We start from the raw sequence: 19,638 nt of genomic DNA, 5'->3' as shown, positions 1-19,638 counted from the left end.
CATTCCTGGAATGCATGTACAGAATGCTAAGTCTGTTTTTAGTAAAAGGCACGGAAGAAAACACCCAGTGCCTTAACATCTAGCAGGTGCTCCATAAGTGCTCCTTCAATTGACTTGAGTGTGCTGTCACCTTAAGAATAATTCACAGAACTTTACAAATTTCTTAGGGACCCTCAGAGCACAGCACCTGATGGGCCTGCCTAGACCATTGTCCCCTCATTCTCAGTAGATTGATACTCATTCCTTTGCAGGCCTCCGGTGTGACAGATGCTCCCAGGTATCATGGTTAAGCATCTTGAGTGATAGGGGGCTCACCTCTCAGGAAAACTTCTCCTGGTTTTATACCCTGTAACTGTCACAAGGCAGAGGTTTTCTCTGTAGCATCCATGCCCCAATCTGTCTGAACTCCCTGGAATATGCCAGGAGGGCCCCAGGAGAACCTCACTGTGAAGCTCGCCACTAGTGAGCTGCGGCCTTTCCTGGGCTCGGGGAGGCTTCCATTTGGTCCCTGATGGAATGGCAGTTGCTAAAAGTGTTTGGGCCTTGAACTCAGCCCTTCTTCTCACATCTTCCCACACTGGGGACTCTGCTACCACAGTGGTTTTTTAAAAATTGTGATAAAGTACACATAACATAAAATGTACTGTCTAACAATTTTAAAGTATACAGTTCATTGATGTTAAGGGCATTCATGTTGTTGTGCTACCACTGTTTCCATCTTGCAAAACTGAAACTCTGTGCCCCTGAAGCAGTGCCTGAGAGACACCATTCTGCTTTCGGTCTCCAGGTATCTCATTTAAATGGACTCATGCAGCATCGTCTTTTTGTGACTGGCTCATTTCACATAGCCTGATGTCTTCGGGGCTGGGCCTCTGTATTCTAAGTGCTCACAGAGCTTGCTGCAAGTTCTGCTGTGGACTTGAAGTGACCCTCACTTTGACCTTCTCCTGGCCTCTCTCAGGAGTGTCAGTGAGACTGTCTCCAGCATTTTGCCATCTACGTTTCCAGCACTACTGCCATACCTGCAGTTGGTACCCACATTCATACATTTTACCTCCAGCTTGGATAAGTTACCACCCAGTGTACAGCGTCATAATTGAGAGAAAAATCCCATACACCCATTATTAATTGTTTTTCAGAATAAACTCTTCAATTGAAATACAATCATTGTCAAAAGGACACTGTCTGCCATTAATTGAGCACTTGCAGTGTGTGTTCTTTGTGGCTTTGTAGGCATTGTCACATGTAGTCTTCACTTTGTCATGTGGGCTGTATTCCCACTTTATGGAGAAGGAGCTGTTGCCTCAAGAGCCAAGGCACAAGGCAAATAGGTGCAGAAGCTCTGTGTGAATCCAGAAACCGGGCTCTAACCCCATGTGGAGCTGGCTGGGGGCTTACAGGAATCAGGAGGGCCTCCCGTTTACAGAGTATGGCAGTGATTCAGAGAACCAGGGAATGAAACAGGAATGCCTAGGCTACACTGGCTGCTTTTCCCACTAAGTTCTTCATAATTACAATCAAATCTCATTTTGCCTTTTCCTCTATGTCTGAGGATCTTTAAAAGCTGAACTGTAGATGGCGATCTCTACCACTTGGACCCAACTGAAGCAGCCTGCTATCAAATTGCTGCCTGTGGCCTTTGACCTGACTCCTTTCAACTTCATCACAGGGAAACTTTCCATTGTCTTCTTTCCTGGCTCCACTTTACCCACCCCTGTCCCTAACCTCAGGGCAAAACCGTCGCTAGAACTGACCCCAGGGTTCTAGGGGCCCGGGAGTTATTACTTTACAAAGGGAAGGCTCTCCTTGCCCCCAGGCCATGTTTATGATGTAGTCCATTTGCCCATTGAAACTCAAGCACCTATGATTCATTTGCATCCTCTGCTTTAATTTACCCCTTAAATGGTTCAGCCTTTTCAACTGAGTCATTATCTGATGTGTATAGCTCCCAGGCATCCTACTGTTTTCTCTGTCCGGATCTAACATTTTAAAAAGCACACAGAGCAGGCTTTCTTTCTGTATGGTGGGCGTGCCACTACTCCCCAAACCTGGGGGTAGACCTGAAGATCTCAGATGCTGCTGCCTTTGCAGCAGGACCCCTCACTGCCAAACGCAGTTCCCAGTTTTCAGTGGAAGTTTTCCTTACTTGGTGATATACTAGGGCCACTCTGAGCATCTGCTCTGGTCTGGGGATGGCCTACCCATCACTTACCTTCTAGAAAGAACTCAGGCTCTGAGACATGCCTACCTGTGCCTGTGTGACCCTGCTGCATGGTAGGGACTCAAATGATGGCACAAGTGCACCCAGAGAATCATTGCTTATGGTTTTGTTCTGGTCCAGTCCTTTTAGGGCAAAAACCTGCTAAAGCAGGGGTGTCAAACTCATTTTCACTGGGGGCTACATCTGCCTCACGCTTGCCTTCAAAGGGCCAAAATAATAACATTGGGGCTGTATAAATGTAACTACTCCTTAACTGTTAAGGAGTTGAAATTACATTTGGCCCTTTGAAGGCAACCTCGAGGCTGATGTGGCCCCGGAAAAAAATGAGTTTGACATCCCTGTCCTAAAAGATGGCTCTGGTTAGAAGTGGTTCGCTCAACATGTTTTGTAAAACTTTGGATGGTTCAGTAAATTATATTTGTGTTAGGTTAGGGAGTTAGAAATCAGCATGATTCATTTTGGCTGTTAATATGCTGTGTGCTTCCACTTAATACTTGCTATTGAATTTGCATTTTAATTTCTTGGCCGACTACTGCAGAGTGACGTATTTATTGGGACTGGCAGAAGTGCCACCTGGTTGTTGAAAAGTCTTTCCATGATTTCATTAGTGGAAGTTTGTCCACATGCAGCTGCATCTCTAATACAGTGTCTCCTTGGCAGAGTAAAATTGGGGAGCCTTGCGGAATTTCTCACCACATCTTTCTACACGTATCTGACCTTCCTGGATCCAGACTGTGATGAGAAATTATTTGACGATGATGCCAGCGAAGGGAGGTTCAGTCCTAATAGCGATTCAGATTTGGGAGGCTATTTGGAAGACGTCTTCCATCAAGGTATAGCTAGGAATGCCTTCGCAGGCGGTTCACTGAGTAAATTCAACCCTTAGCATTGTGGTAAAATTGCACTGACATGCAAGCATCAAAAATGACTTATAATTAACATAAAAAAGGCTTTGGAAACTTGCAGGCATTAAAATGACTAAATGCCGCTTAAAAATCTAGACTAAAAAAGCAGGGCTTTTTAAAACCTAGAGGGACAAAGAGTTTCGGGAATGAGGACTTTTCACAAAATATACTCTAAAGACGGAAACACTGGGCTCAAATTTTCAAAAGAATGGTAGAATTATCTAGGTTTGCCTGGATATGGTTTCGCTGAAATCTTATGTATATAACGTTTCTCAGACTGAATAGGATTTGGGGTTGAAGTGACCTGATTTTTACTTTTGGCTAGTACTTGGGCTGGGGGCTGGGGGTCCCATAATGCTTAGCTCACTCATGACAAATTAAAACAAAAAGATCAGATGTCAGCTGCTGGCCCTCAGGTTCTCTTAACATATTCAGTTCATGTTTGGATGCTGTGCTATAAGCACTACCTTGACCTGTATTTTCTTTTCCTAGGATGAAGTTTCTCCAAACAGTAACTTTAGAAATGCATACATTATCTATGTAAATCTCTTTGTTCTGCCAGGGTGGGTAGGGGTGCAGGTATCCATATCAAAATGTTGTCTTGCACTAAATTTACTCAATGCTGCATGCTACACAAAATCACTGTTATGCCTTTCGAATATTTCTGCAGCCTGTTTTCATTGGCTCTTTTGCTTGCCTGTCCAGTTACAGAAAGCCAGGACGAACTTGACCAGTATATCAACCACCTCCTGCAAAGCACGTCCTTGAAGTGCTATCTGCCCCCTCTTCGTAAGAAGACTTCCGAAGACAGCCATGTTTTCAGTGCCGTCCACTCCACCCGGGATATACTTTCTGTGATGGCAAAAGCAAAGGGTTTGGAAATTCCATGTATGTTATTAACTCTTTTCTGCCTGTTAAAATAACTTGTTTAAAATCAAAGTAATGCTTGAGCATAGTTTAGAAGTCAAAGAATCTGCAAAGACAAAATGCAGATGTTTCCTGCCTCAACCCTCCCCTCCTCACTGCCCCCAGCCCTTAGAGGCAACCACTTTCAACTGTTCATTGTTTCTTCTGGCATTCACATGTCTCTGTATTTCTAAAATAATGTGTGTAGACTGCTGGCTTTTGCCACATTGACTTTATTTGGTAGCTATGACTTTTTCTCTTGGGGTGAGGATTTAGGTGTCTTAAATCACCACTCCTCTGCCTCGCTTCCCCTAACCTGCCAATGTAGTTGTATTAAAGCCTAGTTGAATCAGTACTCACTCTTAACACTGACTAGTGTAGCTCAGTGGGTTGGACATTGTGCTGCAAACCGAAAGATCTCCAGTTGGATTCCCAGTCAGGACACATGGCTGGGTTGCAGGCCAGGTCCCTGGTTGGGGGTGTGTGAGAGGCAGCTGGTCCAAGTTTCTCTTGCATATCAATGTTTCTCTCGCATATACATATTTCTCTTTCCCTCTCTTTCTCCCTCCTTTTCCTTCTCTATAAAAATAAATAAAAAACCAGTACCTACTCTTTATATTATTGTGTATATGCAAATATGATTTTCACTTTTTTCCTAAAGCTAATAGTTGCCCTCCCTTTCAATCTGCTTGCTTCGTTTTTACACCTTCCAATGGCCTCTCAATACAAATTTCCACCAGGTCAACCGTATTGAGGAATTTATCGGTTTCATGACTTTCCTTAGAATCCACAAGTCTCCTTCTTTCTGGCTGATAGAGCTCTAGGCCTGTTGCATGCCTGGGACTTCTCTTTACCATAATCCTCGGCATCTCCTTTGCTTATCTCTTCAGCTGGGTTCCCTGGTTCTTAAATCTGGCATCTTCCCCTTTCTCAATTTATTTCTTTGGTGGAGCACATTCTAGAATAGTTTCAGTAAGCTAAAAAAATGATACAATGTAAGAGAATATGGAGATGACAACCCTCAACTTGTTTGTTTCTGAGGTTCACTGCCCCTTTGGCCTGGTTGCCCTCCGTGTCCAGGATATAGATTTTATCCTGGGATCTCCCTTCACCTTCATCCTGGAGAGTTCTTTGAAGTGGCCTTGTCCCTTGTGTTGGCTCTCCTGTTTTCTGTGTCTCAACTTTTCCTTTCTTAGTTTACTCTCTTATTTTGGTGGGGGACACTCAGTAGTTTCCTGAGAAACAGTGCATGGTGAGTAAAATTGTTGAGACTCTGCAAGTCTGAAAATATCTACAAATACCCTATGTCCATTTGAGAGTTTGGCTGAAAATAGAATTCTAGATTGAAAATAAATTGTTCTTCAGAATTTTGAAAGCATCATTTGATTGTCTTCTTATATCAGTGTTCCAAGAGGCCTAAATCCATTATGAGTTTTTGATCCTTCAAACTGTAAACTGTTTTTCTTTTTGAAAAGTTTTAGGATCTTCTCTACTCCCAGATTCTGAAATGTCAGTGATGTGCCTTGATCTAGGTGTATTTTCCTCCACGGTGTTGGGTACTCATTAGGCCTTTTCAATCCAGAAATTTATGTTTGATAGGCCTGTAAAGTTTTTCTGAATAATTTCCTTACTCATTTTCTTCCCTACATTTTCTCTGTTCTTTCTTTCTGGTACTCTATGATTTCAGTGTTGACCCATGGAGAAGTGTTTATTGTTTCTCATCTGTCTTCAATTTCTTTGTCTTTTGCTCTGTTCTGAGGGCGATGGCTTCAACTTTTGGTTCCACACCCTCAATTTAGTTTTCTTGCTTTTTTGCTATCACGTTTTAAATCTTTGTTTCCTGAATTACATTCGTTTTTGTTTTATGCATACAATACAATTTCTTCTTACTCTAAGAATGTTAATGGCAGGGTTTTGTTTTGTTTTGCTTTACATTTTCTTCTCCCTAAATGGTTTCCATTTTCCCCCAAGTCAATTTTCCCATTTGTTTTTGTTTCTATCTTCCACATTAGAGTCTTTTCTTCAATGCAGGGTGTTCCTTGGTTATCTGCTCATGCATAGGAATCTCAAAGCATGCAGGTGGGGCCTGTTGGGTGTATGGACTTAAACTGAGCAGATTTCTGAGAGGTACTCTAGTCTCCTCTTTGACAGGTAAGGGTCTGGTCCTTATTCCTCCTAAGGAATATACCCAGGCCTTGAGACATGCTGATCAGCCTCCACTCCTGAGATCCTCCCCTTTGCCTTCCTCAAAAACACCCTCTATTCTCTGTCAGGGGAGCGAGGCAGTTGCCAGGCTGTGTGGAGCTGAGGAAGGAATCTAGGAAGCTCACTGCTTCTCACAGAGCAATTCCCCAGTCTTCCTTACTCTGGACCACCACCCTGAACCTCCCCAGTTCCAGAGGTACTACATAGTGCAGCAAGCTCCTGAGACTTCTGAGGATTCTCTTGATTTAAATCTGACTGGTTCTTGGTTTTCCCCACTGCAGACTTGGGGTTTGGTTGCTTTGTGCTGGCTAAATCAGTTATCTTTCATCCATTAGCTTTCTCAGCTCCAAAATGTTGTTACTATTACCTTCTCCCCTGTTTTTCCCTATTCTTGAGGATTTGTATTTTTTTAAAACATTTTTTTCTGTAGTGTTAGTCGGGGTTTAAGAGGAAGTAAAATTACAATGTATGTTTAATTCACTAGTGTAACCTGGAGGTCTATAAATGCCTTTTAAATATGCCTTATCTGTACCTTGAAAACTTACTTTTTCCCAAGATGATATGCTATAGCCTAGAAGCCACAGATGGCTTAATGGATAAATATTGATAATAACAAGGACTTGTGGCCAAGATGGAGGCATAGGTAGACACACTGTGCCTCCTGGCACACCCAAAAGAAGGGTGACAACAACAAATTAAAAAAAAAAAAACAGAACTGACAGAAAAATCAAACTGTATGGAAGTCTGACAACTAAGGAGTTAAAGAAGAAACATTCATCCAGACCGGTAGGAGGGGCAGAGACAGGCAGCTGGGCAGAGTGCACTCACAGCAAGGCAGCAGCTGGATGACCCAGCCAAGAGGCAGCTGGCAGGCAGGGTGATCCCACATCTACATGCAGATAAACTGGGAGGAATGACTGGGGAGCGAGACAGACCTCGAAACCCACAGTTCCAGCACAGGGAAATAAAGCCTCAAACCTCTGACTGAAAACACCTGTGGGTGTTGAGGTGGCAGTGGGAGAAACTCCCAGCCTCACAGGAGAGTTCGGTGGGGAGACCCACAGGGTCCTAGAATGTACACAAAACCACCTACCTGGGAGTCAGCGCCAGAAGGGCCCAATTTGCTTGTGGGTCGTGGGGGAAGTAACTGAAACACAGCAGGGAGTGGAGCAAGCAGGATTGTTCCTTCTTGGACCCCTCCCCCACATACAGCATCACAAAGCAGCAACGTGGGTAGCCCCACCCTGGTGAACACCTAAGGCTCCGCCCCTTACATGTAACAGGCATGCCCAGACCAAAAAAAGGTCCAAATGAATGAACAGATCAAAGCTCCAGAAAAAAATACAACTCAGCAACAAAGAAATAGCCAGCCTATCAGATGACAGTTCAAAACACTGGTAATCAGGATGCTCACAGAATTGGTTGAGTATGGTCACAAATTAGAGGAAAAAATGAAGGCTACATTAAGTGAAATAAAAGAAAATGTACAGGGAATGAACAGTGAAGGGAAGGAAACTGGGGCTCAGATCAATGGTGTGGAGCAGAAGGAAGAAAGAAATATTCACCTAGAACAGAATGAAGAAACAAGAATTGAAAAAAATGAGGAGAGGCTTAGGAAATTCCAGGACATCTTTAAACGTTCCAACATCCAAATCATAGAGGTGCCAGAAGGAAAAAAGGAAGGGCAACAAGTGGAAAACTTATTTGAACAAATAATAATGTAGAACTTCCCCAATCTGGCAAAGGAAAGAGACTTCCAGGAAGTCCAGGAAGCTCAGAGGCCCAAAGAAGTTGGAGCCAAGGAGGAACACACTAAGGCACAGCATAATTACATTAGCCAAGATGAAAGATAAGGAGAGAATCTTGAAAGCAGCAAGAGAAAATGAGACAGCTACCCACAGTTACAAAAAGTCAGCTGATTTCTCAAAAGAAACCTTGCAGGCAAGAAGGGGCTGGAAGGAAGTATTCCAAGTCATGAAAGGCAAGGACCTACATCCAAGATGACTCTACCCAGCAAAGCTGTCATTTAGAATGGAAGGGCAGATACAGCGCTTCTCAGATAAGATCAAGTGAAAGCAGTTCATCATCACCCAGCCCTTATTATATTAAATGTTAAAGGGATTTATCTGAGCAAAAGAATAGGATCAAAATATGAACAGTAAAATGATGACAAAGTCACAGTTCTTAACAACCGAACCTAAAACAAAAACTGAAACAAAAACAAACTAAGCAAACAACTAGAATAGGAGCAGAATCACAGAAATGGAGATCATATGGAGGGTTATCAGCGAGGGAGTGGGGGTGGAAGGTACAGGGAATAAGTAGCATAAATGGTAGGTACAAAACAGACAAGGGGAGGTTAAGAATAGTATGGGAAATGGAGAAGCCAAAGAACTTGTATGTATGACCCATAGACATGAACTAAAGGGGGGAATGCGGGTGGAAGGGGGTATGTAGAGCAGAGGGGAATAAAGGGGGAGGAATGGGACAACTGTAATAGCATGATCAATAAAATCTATTTTAAAAAAAACATCAAAAGGTGGCTAAAAAACAGAAACCCTGATGTCCGGCAGTGGCAAAGTGAAAATACTAGACAGGAAGCCCAGTTACCTTGATTTTGAGAAGGCCAGTGACTTTGGAAAAATGATCCACCATCTATGATTCTCAGTTTCCTCATCTGAAAGAAAAAAAGGTTGAGCTCAATCATTTCTGAGGCTCACTCCAGTCCGAAGATGCTATGTAATTTTCCTCTGAATTTCGAGAAGGAAAAATCAAATTGTACTCCCTAAAGCAAGATCCGTGTCCTGTTCACGTGCTTGCAGCACATTATGTGGCTATGTGATAAATTAAATTGTAATTAATTAAACTCAATAAGTAATCATTCCTTTAGTTGGTTTGTATCGAATAAGGAGTAACCACTGTACCTCTTAAAAGAAATATTTTATCCTTCCTGCTCCTGAAAAGAATTCTCTGTTCTTTTGCTTTCCAGTTGTTCCCATGACTTTGCCAACTAAAGTTCTAAGTGCCCACCGGAAATCGCTGAATCTTGTTGATTCTCCTCAGCCACTCCTAAAACAGGTACAATATTTAGAATCACTTTTTTTTTAACAAGTGTAATATTGTTTGATGCTGGTGTAGCCCCAAGATGTCTTTTAAGTGGTTGAACTCAAAAAGAAGAGCATATTTCTTGATCTCCAGGACTTTTAGGGTTAGAAGTTTTGGGTTTCCATGTGAACCCACTCAGTTGTCTACTACAGTCCGCTTTGTGTCAGTCTGTACACTGAATTTGCTGCAAACCTTTACGTATTGCATGTAGAAAAAGGCTACCGACTTTTTACCCACTCATCAGAATCTGTGTCATGCTGGAGGAAATAAAGTAACTTACTACTTAGCCCTGTCCTGTCTGTACCAGCCAGCCAAGGCCTGGCTGCTTGCAGAGTAGGGTACAAAACCAGAAAAGACTTCACAGGAAAATAAACCTCAGGGTGTTCCCCACTGGTTCCCATAATTTGTCATTTTATCCAGAAATCTCCCTTGATTTTATCCCACATGAATAGAAAGATTCAGTGTGTGTTGGAGAATATTTTAACCTCACCTCAATTTTAGGCTCTTAAAATGCACATACTTTTTATGTTTGTTTTTGTTTTAAAAACATTTTTATTGAAGTATAGCATATATAGAAAAGTGTATAGAATGTAAGTATATAGTTCAATGAATTATACACTGAGCCCATAGATGTGGGTAAATGACCAGCCAGCCTTTGTGTCCCTCCCAGTCACTTCTACCCCTCCACTCCAAAGGTAACTGCTAGCATAGATTCTAAGATCAGGGGCTAGTTTTGCTGGTTTTGGCCTTGGCTTGGTATAAATAAAATCCAGACACATGTTAACCTGTCAGTTCAGTCTCTTGCAAACAATGACTGACACAGCGATTCACTGATCAAAAGTAGTAAAGCACATGAGTAAAAAGCTACAAAAGATTCACTGAAATCCTGGAACAGCAGTGACAGAGTTCCAAGACCGGGTTGGTGTGTGACTTCCCCATCTCCAAGTTCGCATGCTCAGCTCTTCTCCTCTGCTTTTTGGCTGTTGTATGGCCAGGTCCCTGAAGGTGACTTCCAGTGGCCCAGAGATGATCGTGGTGATGTGGACTGTGAGAAGCTGGTTGAGCAGCTGAAAGACTGTTTGAACCTGCAGGACCAAGCAGACATTCTGTACATTCTGTATGTAATAAAGTAAGTTTCTGGTCTTTACTGGGCCAAGCTTTCCCCAGCCTCCTTGATTCTGTCCTAGTCTTGGCCTTCAAACAAGCTGGGTCATGACTCTACCACTCAAATTACGCGGGATCACTACAAACAAACTTCTATCCCCTTTCTGCCTGCTCACACTGGCCTCTCAGGACGAGGAGGCTGGGTGAGGCCTGGAGCTCACCATTTCCTGATGTTAGGCTTCTGTTTCAAATGGGCAGAAGGCGTGCTTTGATAAGACTCAACCCAATCCTGAGATTTGGAGGCCGTGGGAGGGCCCCCGAGCACTTGGCAGAGTGTGTGGCGATTCACTCCCCTCTTCGCCGCCACATGAGCTCTTCTGCAAGAGAATCCAGCCCGCCAGCCTGCCATTCTGGCCACACTTCTGGGGTTTTCTGTCTCTCAACAGGGGCCCCAGCTGGGACACAAATCTCTCCGGACAGCATGGGGTCACAGTTCAAAACCTCCTCAGCGAGCTCTATGGGAAAGCAGGCCTGAACCAGGAGTGGGGTTTGATTCGCTACATCTCTGGCCTGCTCAGGAAGAAAGTGGAGGTCCTGGCCGAGGTCAGAGCCACTGTTCTGGCTGTCCCTCTGTCCTCTCTAGCCCCATGCACTCTTCCTATTATGGAAGCTGAAGGCAAACATCTCTTGTTGGTAAAGGAAACCAGTTATTGAATGTATAGGCGGAGTGGGTCTTCCTCTCCTGACCTCCCACTGTTCTTGGAAGGTGAGCAGAGGAAATGAAACTGAAGTTGGTTACTTTTGTTCCTTCTTAGCTGCAGAAAAAGGTTTAACAAGAAATAAAACGAAAATGCTCTGTGGCCTGTCACCCTCCTAAACAGAGCTCTTTTATTTCTGTACAACTGCAGTATAATCATCATTCATATTTTTAACTCCATGGCCCTGCAAAGGGCAGAGCTGCTTTCTAGGACACTAAAGTCCAATGTTATAGTAAGGGGATGGCATTTATTATATGTGAATAATGGGGAAACTGACAATTTCAGACTGCAGTATAGCTATTAACCCTTAACATTGGTATCTTAGGACTTATGACAGTCCATCCCCCTTGTGACATATCACGGAATCCAATGCGTTGGCTACAGTGGGTGGGCATTAAATACCCACTAATGGGCTCTGCAGAGCCAAGCCTCGGGCCACATTTTGGGAACACGAAGATTACAGGGTTGCAGCTGTGCCTGGGTTGCTCAGTCTGGGGTCTGTGAATGGTTTTTTTCAAATAAATGGCAACAAGGGTCATGAAGTTTGTAAAGGTAAATTTGTGATGTTATTGACAGTGCCCTTCCCCTTTGGCTTTGCTCCTTTTCCCCTGTTCCCCTCTCCCTCTGTCCCTCTGTCTCCCCACTCCCTCCCTCTCTCCTTGTCTCCCCCTCTCCCTCACCCTTTCCCCTGAATGAGTAGGCCTGCACAGACCTGCTGTCACACCAAACACAGCTGACGGTGGGCCTGCCACCGGAGCCTCGGGAGAAGATCATCTCTGCGTAAGTCTTCAGCCTGGGGCCCTCAGGTTTGTGGGGGCCGTGGGGGAAATGGTGCCATTCATCATTCAGGAAGAGGGTCTTTCACTGTCACTTGGGAGCTTCCAGCAGGAAAAGAAGGATCTTCCATGGAGGAAGAGGAAACACCGCTTAGGTATCTTTCATGGTGTTTGTGTCCTGATACTCATTCCTAGGCCCCTTCCCCCGGAGGAGCTCACAAAACTCATCTACGAAGCCAGTGGGCAGGACATCAGTATCGCCGTCCTCACACAGGTAAGCCAGCTGGGGAGGGGCAGGGCTGTGGCCTTCCTCCGGGCTGCAGGGGCCTTCACCACCACGTGGTCTCTGAAATGCTGTCTCCATGTGTGTCTGCATCAGGAGATTGTGGTCTACTTGGCCATGTACGTCAGGGCGCAGCCCAGCCTCTTCGCGGAGATGCTCAGGCTCCGGATCGGACTCATCATTCAGGTGATGGCCACGGAGCTGGCGCGGAGCCTGAACTGTTCAGGTGCAAAGCGTGGGTGGGCCCTTGGGAGGCTCTTGCAGGTCAGCCCTGGAGAGCCCCGCCCAAGTACTCTGGAACCTGGGCTTCTGTGCCTTTATGCGTGCTCCTGCTTCACCTGGTTCTCTAGTTTAGCTGTAACTTCCACCAGGCCATCCAGCACAGGGTGTTCAATTCCATGTGTCAGGGGAAATGAGGGATTAGAATCTTCTGCCCTGCTCCTGACACCTGAGTTCCTTACTGTAGCTCCTTGCAGTAAGATCGTCCCCCACTTAATAACACCTCTGCTGCCAGAAATCCTGCCAACTGAAATATGTAAATCAACTGCAAGGCACATCCCAATGTCGGGATCATTACAATGTGCAAAATATGTGTTTGGGAGTTAAGAAAATACACAACAGAAACAGTAGCTTTTAGAATCAGCAATGACCAATATATTTCAGCCCTGAAGCAGTGGGGAGGTAATCCTCAGCAGGGAGACCTGCCACACCATTCTTTGTCACCACCCTCAATGCCCTCCTGACTCTACCTTCACCTGCCAACAGCCCTGTGTCTAGGGCACTTACGAGATGTTTGTTTTTAGGAGAAGAAGCTTCTGAAAGTTTGATGAACCTCAGCCCTTTTGATATGAAAAATCTCCTGCACCATATTCTAAGTGGAAAGGAGTTTGGCGTTGAAAGAAGCAGTAAGTAAATGCTCGTTTTACCTCTGTGCAGAGGGAAGCAGAGAGGGCCTGATTGATGCATCCAGCATCACCTGCAACTGCTTCATTTATGTACAGATCGACATCAGTAATTGCACTTTGGGGCAGGATGTTTGAGGGTAAGGTTCCTACGTTACCGAGATGGATAGTCCCAGGTGCAAGGTTCCCACTTGTCAGGCTTGTTGACCCCTCGTAGGCTTGCCAGGTGAGCTGTGGTCCCACATGGGTGTGGTGTGCACACCTCTGCACCCTGGCCTGCCACCTTCCTCCTGCCAGGTCCAGGTACTGTCACTGTGTACAGGTGTTAGGAGGGGTAAAGTAACCAGGGTGTCAGGATGAAAGGACTGTCTTTTCCGAACACCTGAGTGCCCATATTTAGTTTGGACAGAAGTGTCCTCAACCAGACCCTGGCCCCCTTTGTGTGGCCCGGAAAACAGCCCTCTACAACCACACAACACCTTCTTGCTAAGTGAGTTTGCTTCTTCCCAGGCTGGTCTGCTCAGTTTTATCTGTACCGGAACCCTGTGTGCAGTGCTGGGAAATAAAATCACCCGAGTCCTGGTGGAATTCTGTTCTCGAATGCTCTCTAATTATAATTGAAGCAATTATCACTTCTCTTCCTCATAATAAAGCAAACTGATTTGCAGACACATTTGTGAATTTATTTCATCAAGCCAAAGAAGTGCAGTGTGGGCTGTCATTCTTTTCATTTAAGAAGAAGGACATTGGGTACTTCATATTTTTCCCCAGACTGCGTGCCAGCCAGCTAACAAACAGGGCATCATGCCATCAGATGGGTTTTGATGACTTTTCTCCTTTCCTGAAGGAACAGTGCTTGAGATCTCTTCCAAAAGTAATTTTCAGCCCTGGCCAGGTGACTCAGTTAATTGGAATATTGTCCCATACACCAAAAGGTTGCAGGTTCGATCCCCAGTCAGAGCACATACCTAGGTTGGGGGTTCAATCCACAGTCAGGGTGCGTATGGGAGGAAACTGTTCGATGTTTCCGTTTTACATCTTTCACTCTCTCTTTCTTCTCTCTCTCTCTAAAAAAAAATAAACATATCCTCAGATTCAGATTTTTTAAAGTAATTTTTAGTTCTTCCAAATGCTCAATTCTTGTGATATAAATACACAAGATAAATATTTAATGTGTTCTGCTCATCAATATAATATATATGCATTGATACAGATAATTACTAAAATTTTGTTATTAGATGTAAAGCTGTAGATGCTTACAAAACTAGGAGTGGAGTAATATCACTTGAAAGCCATAACTTTGTATAACTGTAAAGAAAGTCAGAAACATCATTTCTTAATTGTCCTTTGTAATTTGTTCAATTTTTATAAATTAGGACACAGAAATAGTCATAGCATTTTTTAAGATTTTATTTATTATTTATTTTTAGAGAGGGAAGGGAGGGAGAGAGAGAGAGAAAGAGAGAAACATCCATGTGCGGTTGCTGGGGGCCATGGCCTGCAACCCAGGCATGTGCCCTGACTGGGAATCGAACCTGCGACGCTTTGGTTCGCAGCCCGCGCTCAGTCCTCTGAGCTACACCAGCCAGGTCAATAGTCATAGCATTTTAATTAAATCCTGAGATATCTGAGATAAATATTTCCAGCTAGCACTTATCCCATACAGGCCCTACTGGAGCCTCCCAGACCCTTTCAGCTTCTTTCTGGGTATCCCTCCTCCCTCTCCAGCTAATCACTGTTTTTTATTCTGGGTTCCTTCCTCTCTCCTGTCCTTTAAATGTCGGTGTCCCCTTGCTCCTTATTTGTCTCTACTCCCTGGGCAGTGTCCTCCACTGCATGGCTTCAGTGGTAAGTTTGTTGGGTAGCTGGGGCATGTAGGGAATGCTGCCTGAGGAAGTGACCTTTGAACTGGCCCTACAGAAGGAGATATGCCAGGCAGTGTGGAGCAGGCAGGGTGGAAGGGAGCAACATATGCAAATGCCCAGCATTTTGTGGCTGGTCTGGAGTGGAGAGCTAAGAGGGGCAGGTGAGGCTCAAGTCCTTAGGCTTTGTGTGCCATGGGGAGGACACATGGGGCCTTATCCTGAAGACAGAGCTAAGCCTGGAAGGGTTCTGAGTGGGCAGTGACATGATCACACTTTGCCTTTTAAAGTGATCACCATGACCACAGCATGGAGATCCAGTTCATGGGGGACAGGGCTGCAGACGGGTGTGAGTCCAAGGCTGCTGCAGCAGGTTGGGAGTGAGATGGTGGAGGCTTCTCTGCCCCTTCTGTGACGGCAGCAAGGCACGGACCCTCGGGCAGCCACGACTTCTCTGCCTCTAACCCTCGGTGGGCTTGTTCTCCCAGGAGCAGAACAGAGTAGTCTACTTTCTACAAGGAAGATGTGCTTTTGGAGAAAAGCAAAGTTTTTTTTTTTAAATAACCAATTCATGAAAAGGTTTTATGACCTCCGAGTGTTTTCTGCATGCTGCTTAGCGACGCTCATTCTCATTTATTCGCTCAAACACATACTGAGCCTGGGCTGTGTAGCAGTTATGGTTCCAGGTGCTGGAAACAGCACTGAACAGTGTAGATGAGGCCTCCTCTGATGGAATTTATTATACTCAAGGCGGGGAGAGAGATGGATAAAAATAAGCACATCACACATATTCCTTATGGTGAATACTCTTTCGTTTCTAAGAACCATGTGTGTTTCTCCTCCAGTGCGACCTATCCATTCCTCTACATCCAGCCCTGCCATCTCCATCCATGAGGTGGGACATACTGGACTCACCAAAACCGAGAGGAGTGGCATCAACAGGCTGAGAAGTGAGATGAAACAGGTAAGAAGAGGTCTTAGCGCTGATGGTGCCAGGAGAGAAGTGGTTTTCCTACCTGGGCTCACCTCAGAAAGGGATAGAAACCCAGGGCATGCAGGGTGTGGCCCATTCTTTATAGAGGATGTGAGATGCTTTCTGTCTCGGAATGTGAACACACTCGGTACCCAGATATCCCAGAGCCACTCCCATACGCTCATCCTTAACTTTAACATGTCGTGTGAACATTCCAGAAAATGCCTTCCCCATGCTTGCCTCTGTTGCTGAGAACTGCTCTCGAGTGGGCCACAGCCACTTAAAAAATAGTTGTGCAAAAAGTAACTGCATCATCTCTCCATGAAATGTGTCCTTCAAATGAAATAACCAGAGAAATCTATTAATAGTATGAATGACACCTGTATTTTCCACTAGACACAGGTGTCTCTTTTCTCTCTCCACCTTTATTTGACAACAGATTCCTTCTGAATTGAACCCACAGGACTACAAGTCAATAGCTTTTCAGCCCTAACGTGCTGGTACTGTGCTAGGGCTTGCCCCTGATCTACAGTAGGAAACCTTTTCCTTCTGACCACAACTCGCAGTGAGACATGTGCTCAGATTTTCTTCTCTATTTCAAATGATGACCCACTAGACTGAGTCCAGGAGGCACGAATGGGTCACACTCTGCAGTCAGACCAATGCTTCCCTGGGTTGTCCCAGAGGGTAATAGAAGTATAGAAGTAGCAGGGCACCCTTGATTCAAAACTGCCTTATTTATTTCCTGATGTATTTTTACTTTCAGATGACTAGGCGGTTTAGTGCCGATGCACAGGTGAAACATCTTTGTCTTATTTTGCCCTTTACTGTGTGTGCTTCATGTTCTTTCTGGCTTGAATGTCAAAAGCGAGGCTGTGAACGTGGAGAGTCTGAATGTGTGGAGAACGGTTCTGCCCATCAAACGGGCTTGGGTGGAGGTGACTCCTCAGCTGCGGCAGGCAGCCCTGGGGACAGGCAGAGTGCTGGACTCGAAAGCAGGAGAAATGTCCTTGCCCCAGATGTTTAAACAAAATCCATTTAGTAAACTTGGTTTTGTAGGCTACTTTGTGAAAGAGATGGTCCCAGGCTTTGCCTTGGCAGGAGTTTGTTTCAAACAAGAAGGGAAATAAATAAGAAAAAGTAAGCTGTAGTCATTGATTATATCAGTACAAAGAATACTGCTATTCCTATCCCCAGATTGCCTTGGGAGGGGGTGGATTTAACCCTGGAAGAAAACAATGTAAGGCTACCATTCTCTTATATCGCCCTGTGCCGTGCTTCCTTCAGAAAACTGGAGTCATGTTTTTAATGATTTAACATCTCCATGACTGAGAGAGTGTGGAAGAATCATATAATGACATGCAGCCTCTCTGTGTTGTCCTAGGGCAAAACACCTGTGCTCTCTCAAATGTATCCTCTTTGCGAGAACAGACTTGCCAAACATGTTCCCTTGCCAGCCACTCGGTGGCACTGTCCCTCTGGTTACTCACATCCCCATGGCGCCTTCCAGGGAATATGGGTGGTTCCTTCTGTCTCCATTTAATGTCATCCTTGCACATTATGGGGACAAAATGACCACCTTTCTTCTTTGGTGGCTTTATATTCAGTTAGGAAAGTACAAGTTTTGTATTTGGCCACTTCCATCAAGGAAACATTTTCTCTAAAATGTAATAGGTGCCATGGTATTTTACATTTCTATTAACTTTTGAAAGAACACCATGCGTGGGTGCGCGTGTGTGTGACAGGCACTATTAAGGGTACATTCTAGATTTTTAGATGAGGAAATACTTATTCTGCCAAAGGTCCTCAGCCTGATCTTATTCATATATTTAACAGATATCTACTGAATGCCAGTAGGTACAAGATGTTAAATGCTTGTTATGGGTATTTTGTTGCTCCCTATAGATTTTCAGAACTCCTTTTTTTTCATTTGTTTTGTTTATTTATTTTTATAGAGGGAAGGGAGAGAGAGAGAGAAACATCAATGTGTGGTTGCTGGGGGTCATGGCCTGCAACCCAGGCATGTGCCCTGACTGGGAATCGAACCTGCAACACTTTGGTTTGCAGCCCGAACTCAATCCACTGAGCTATGCCAGCCAGGAGATTTTCAGAACTCTTAACATAAAAGATTAGCATTTCATGGCTGTGATTTTGGAAAATAAACTCGGTCCTAACTTGATGAGGAACCCCCTACATCTGACTGGAATGCGGTACCATTTCATACTGAGAGAAAGAGCATTTCCCAAGTTCACCGCACAGAGCCCTAGAGCTGTCCCGACCCCGCCCCGCCCGGCCTCTGGGGTTGTTTGTCTGGTTGCTGAATGAGCACTTCTGTCCACCTGCGTCCTCTGTACCTTCTTTCTGCGGGTGTTTTCCGTGCTGTTCTGTGTCCCTCCTCTCCACTTGTGCCCTTTGGTATCACTGCACACCACTGAATGGACTCTCTTTGTCTTGTAGCTCTTTTCTGTGAGCCAGGCCGTGTCCAGCAGTTCACATTCCTCCAAGTCTATGGTAAACCATGTGTGCCGATCGTTGTCCCCACCGCCGCCTCCTTGTCTGTGGTGTCTCAATCCTTTTGTTGCCCTTCTCACACTCCCACTTCAGCCCTAACTCCTGAAGATTTGAACAGGTTTAAGTGTTTCCGTTTGACCGTCAGTATCAGGAGAGTGCACAAAGAAAGCCAAAAGCTGAGAAGTTCTTAAACGGAGCTGTGTTTGTCCACGAGCTTTTGGAACTTTTGCAGCCTTTCTGTGGAGCCGCAGTGGTGAACCATTGCCCCCATGTGCTCATTAGCTCTGTGTACTCATAATGCCCCTGCCTGGTGTGAGGCCTCCGATAAAGTGCAGGCCTAGGAAGTATTGGAATTGCTGGAGCGAGTCTGAATCTTCCTCCTGAAATGGGAAGGAGGAAACCAGCTGAGTCATTGATGAGTACTGCTGTAATTACTTTTATTTGTATCTAATTGTTGCCGTATTTAAATGGCAGTAATGAGCCCAGTGGAATAACCCAGCAAACAGGCTTTTCAAAATAAGATTTGATAAAGTCAAAATGACTCCATAGAGAACACTCCTACCTCCTGCCCTGGTAGCATGCTAAACATTTGCATTTCATTTTTTTAAACGATTTTATTTATTTATTTTTAGAGAAAGGGGAAGAGAGGAAGAAAGAGAGGGACAGAAACACCAATGTGTGGCTGCCTCCCATGCACCCCCTGCTGGGGCCCTGGCCTGCAACCCAGGCATGTGCCCTGGCTGGGAATCCAATCAACAACACCTTGGCTCTCAGGTCGGCACTCTGTCCACTGAGCCACATCAGCCAGGGCTGCATTTCATTTTCAAACCTTTAAATTTAATGTTGTGCACTGAGAAGTGAACGTGCCAGGTAGTCCAGATAATATGTAAGAATGAAGGTTACCCCTTTCTAACCTGGAGACCATGAGCTGAGAATCCATCCATGGGAAGAAGCAGGCCCCGAGTCTTGCTGCAGAGAGGGAGCACAGCATGGCCTCACCCCATCTGCTGCTACTGTGAGGGGTCCCCTAATTCAGTCCTGGTCTCTAGGCCCCTGCTGGGAGCCTCGCAGAGTCGCCTCTGCTGTCGTGGGCAGGCTTGCTGAGGCCAGAGCAGGACTGCTGGCCT

At 45.0% G+C, this 19,638-nt stretch overlaps 1 protein-coding gene across 6 annotated transcripts in view; it reads left to right on the top strand.

Annotated features, from left to right (window-relative positions):
- PHKA2 (phosphorylase kinase regulatory subunit alpha 2) overlaps nt 1–19,638 on the top strand; it is a 63,455-nt gene that overhangs the window by 34,908 nt on the left and 8,909 nt on the right. For 4 of the 6 annotated variants that reach the window (XM_036016938.1, XM_028522398.2, XM_036016937.1 and 1 more), the window contains 12 exons: nt 2,882–3,054; nt 3,838–4,014; nt 9,227–9,315; nt 10,338–10,471; nt 10,893–11,049; nt 11,905–11,984; nt 12,176–12,254; nt 12,360–12,489; nt 13,067–13,168; nt 15,873–15,991; nt 16,767–16,796; nt 18,458–18,511. In XM_036016938.1, the coding sequence (XP_035872831.1) occupies nt 2,882–3,054; nt 3,838–4,014; nt 9,227–9,315; nt 10,338–10,471; nt 10,893–11,049; nt 11,905–11,984; nt 12,176–12,254; nt 12,360–12,489; nt 13,067–13,168; nt 15,873–15,991; nt 16,767–16,796; nt 18,458–18,511 (1,324 nt within the window). The remainder of the gene's footprint in view (nt 1–2,881; nt 3,055–3,837; nt 4,015–9,226; nt 9,316–10,337; nt 10,472–10,892; nt 11,050–11,904; nt 11,985–12,175; nt 12,255–12,359; nt 12,490–13,066; nt 13,169–15,872; nt 15,992–16,766; nt 16,797–18,457; nt 18,512–19,638) is intronic. The other 2 variants (XM_036016939.1, XM_028522399.2) reach the window with 2 other exon arrangements.

Source organism: Phyllostomus discolor, chromosome X (genome assembly GCF_004126475.2).
Source record: "Phyllostomus discolor isolate MPI-MPIP mPhyDis1 chromosome X, mPhyDis1.pri.v3, whole genome shotgun sequence".
Classification (NCBI taxonomy): Eukaryota; Metazoa; Chordata; class Mammalia; order Chiroptera; family Phyllostomidae; genus Phyllostomus; species Phyllostomus discolor.
Note: the sequence above shows the minus strand (reverse complement) of the source record. Positions and strands in the feature narration are given on the sequence as shown.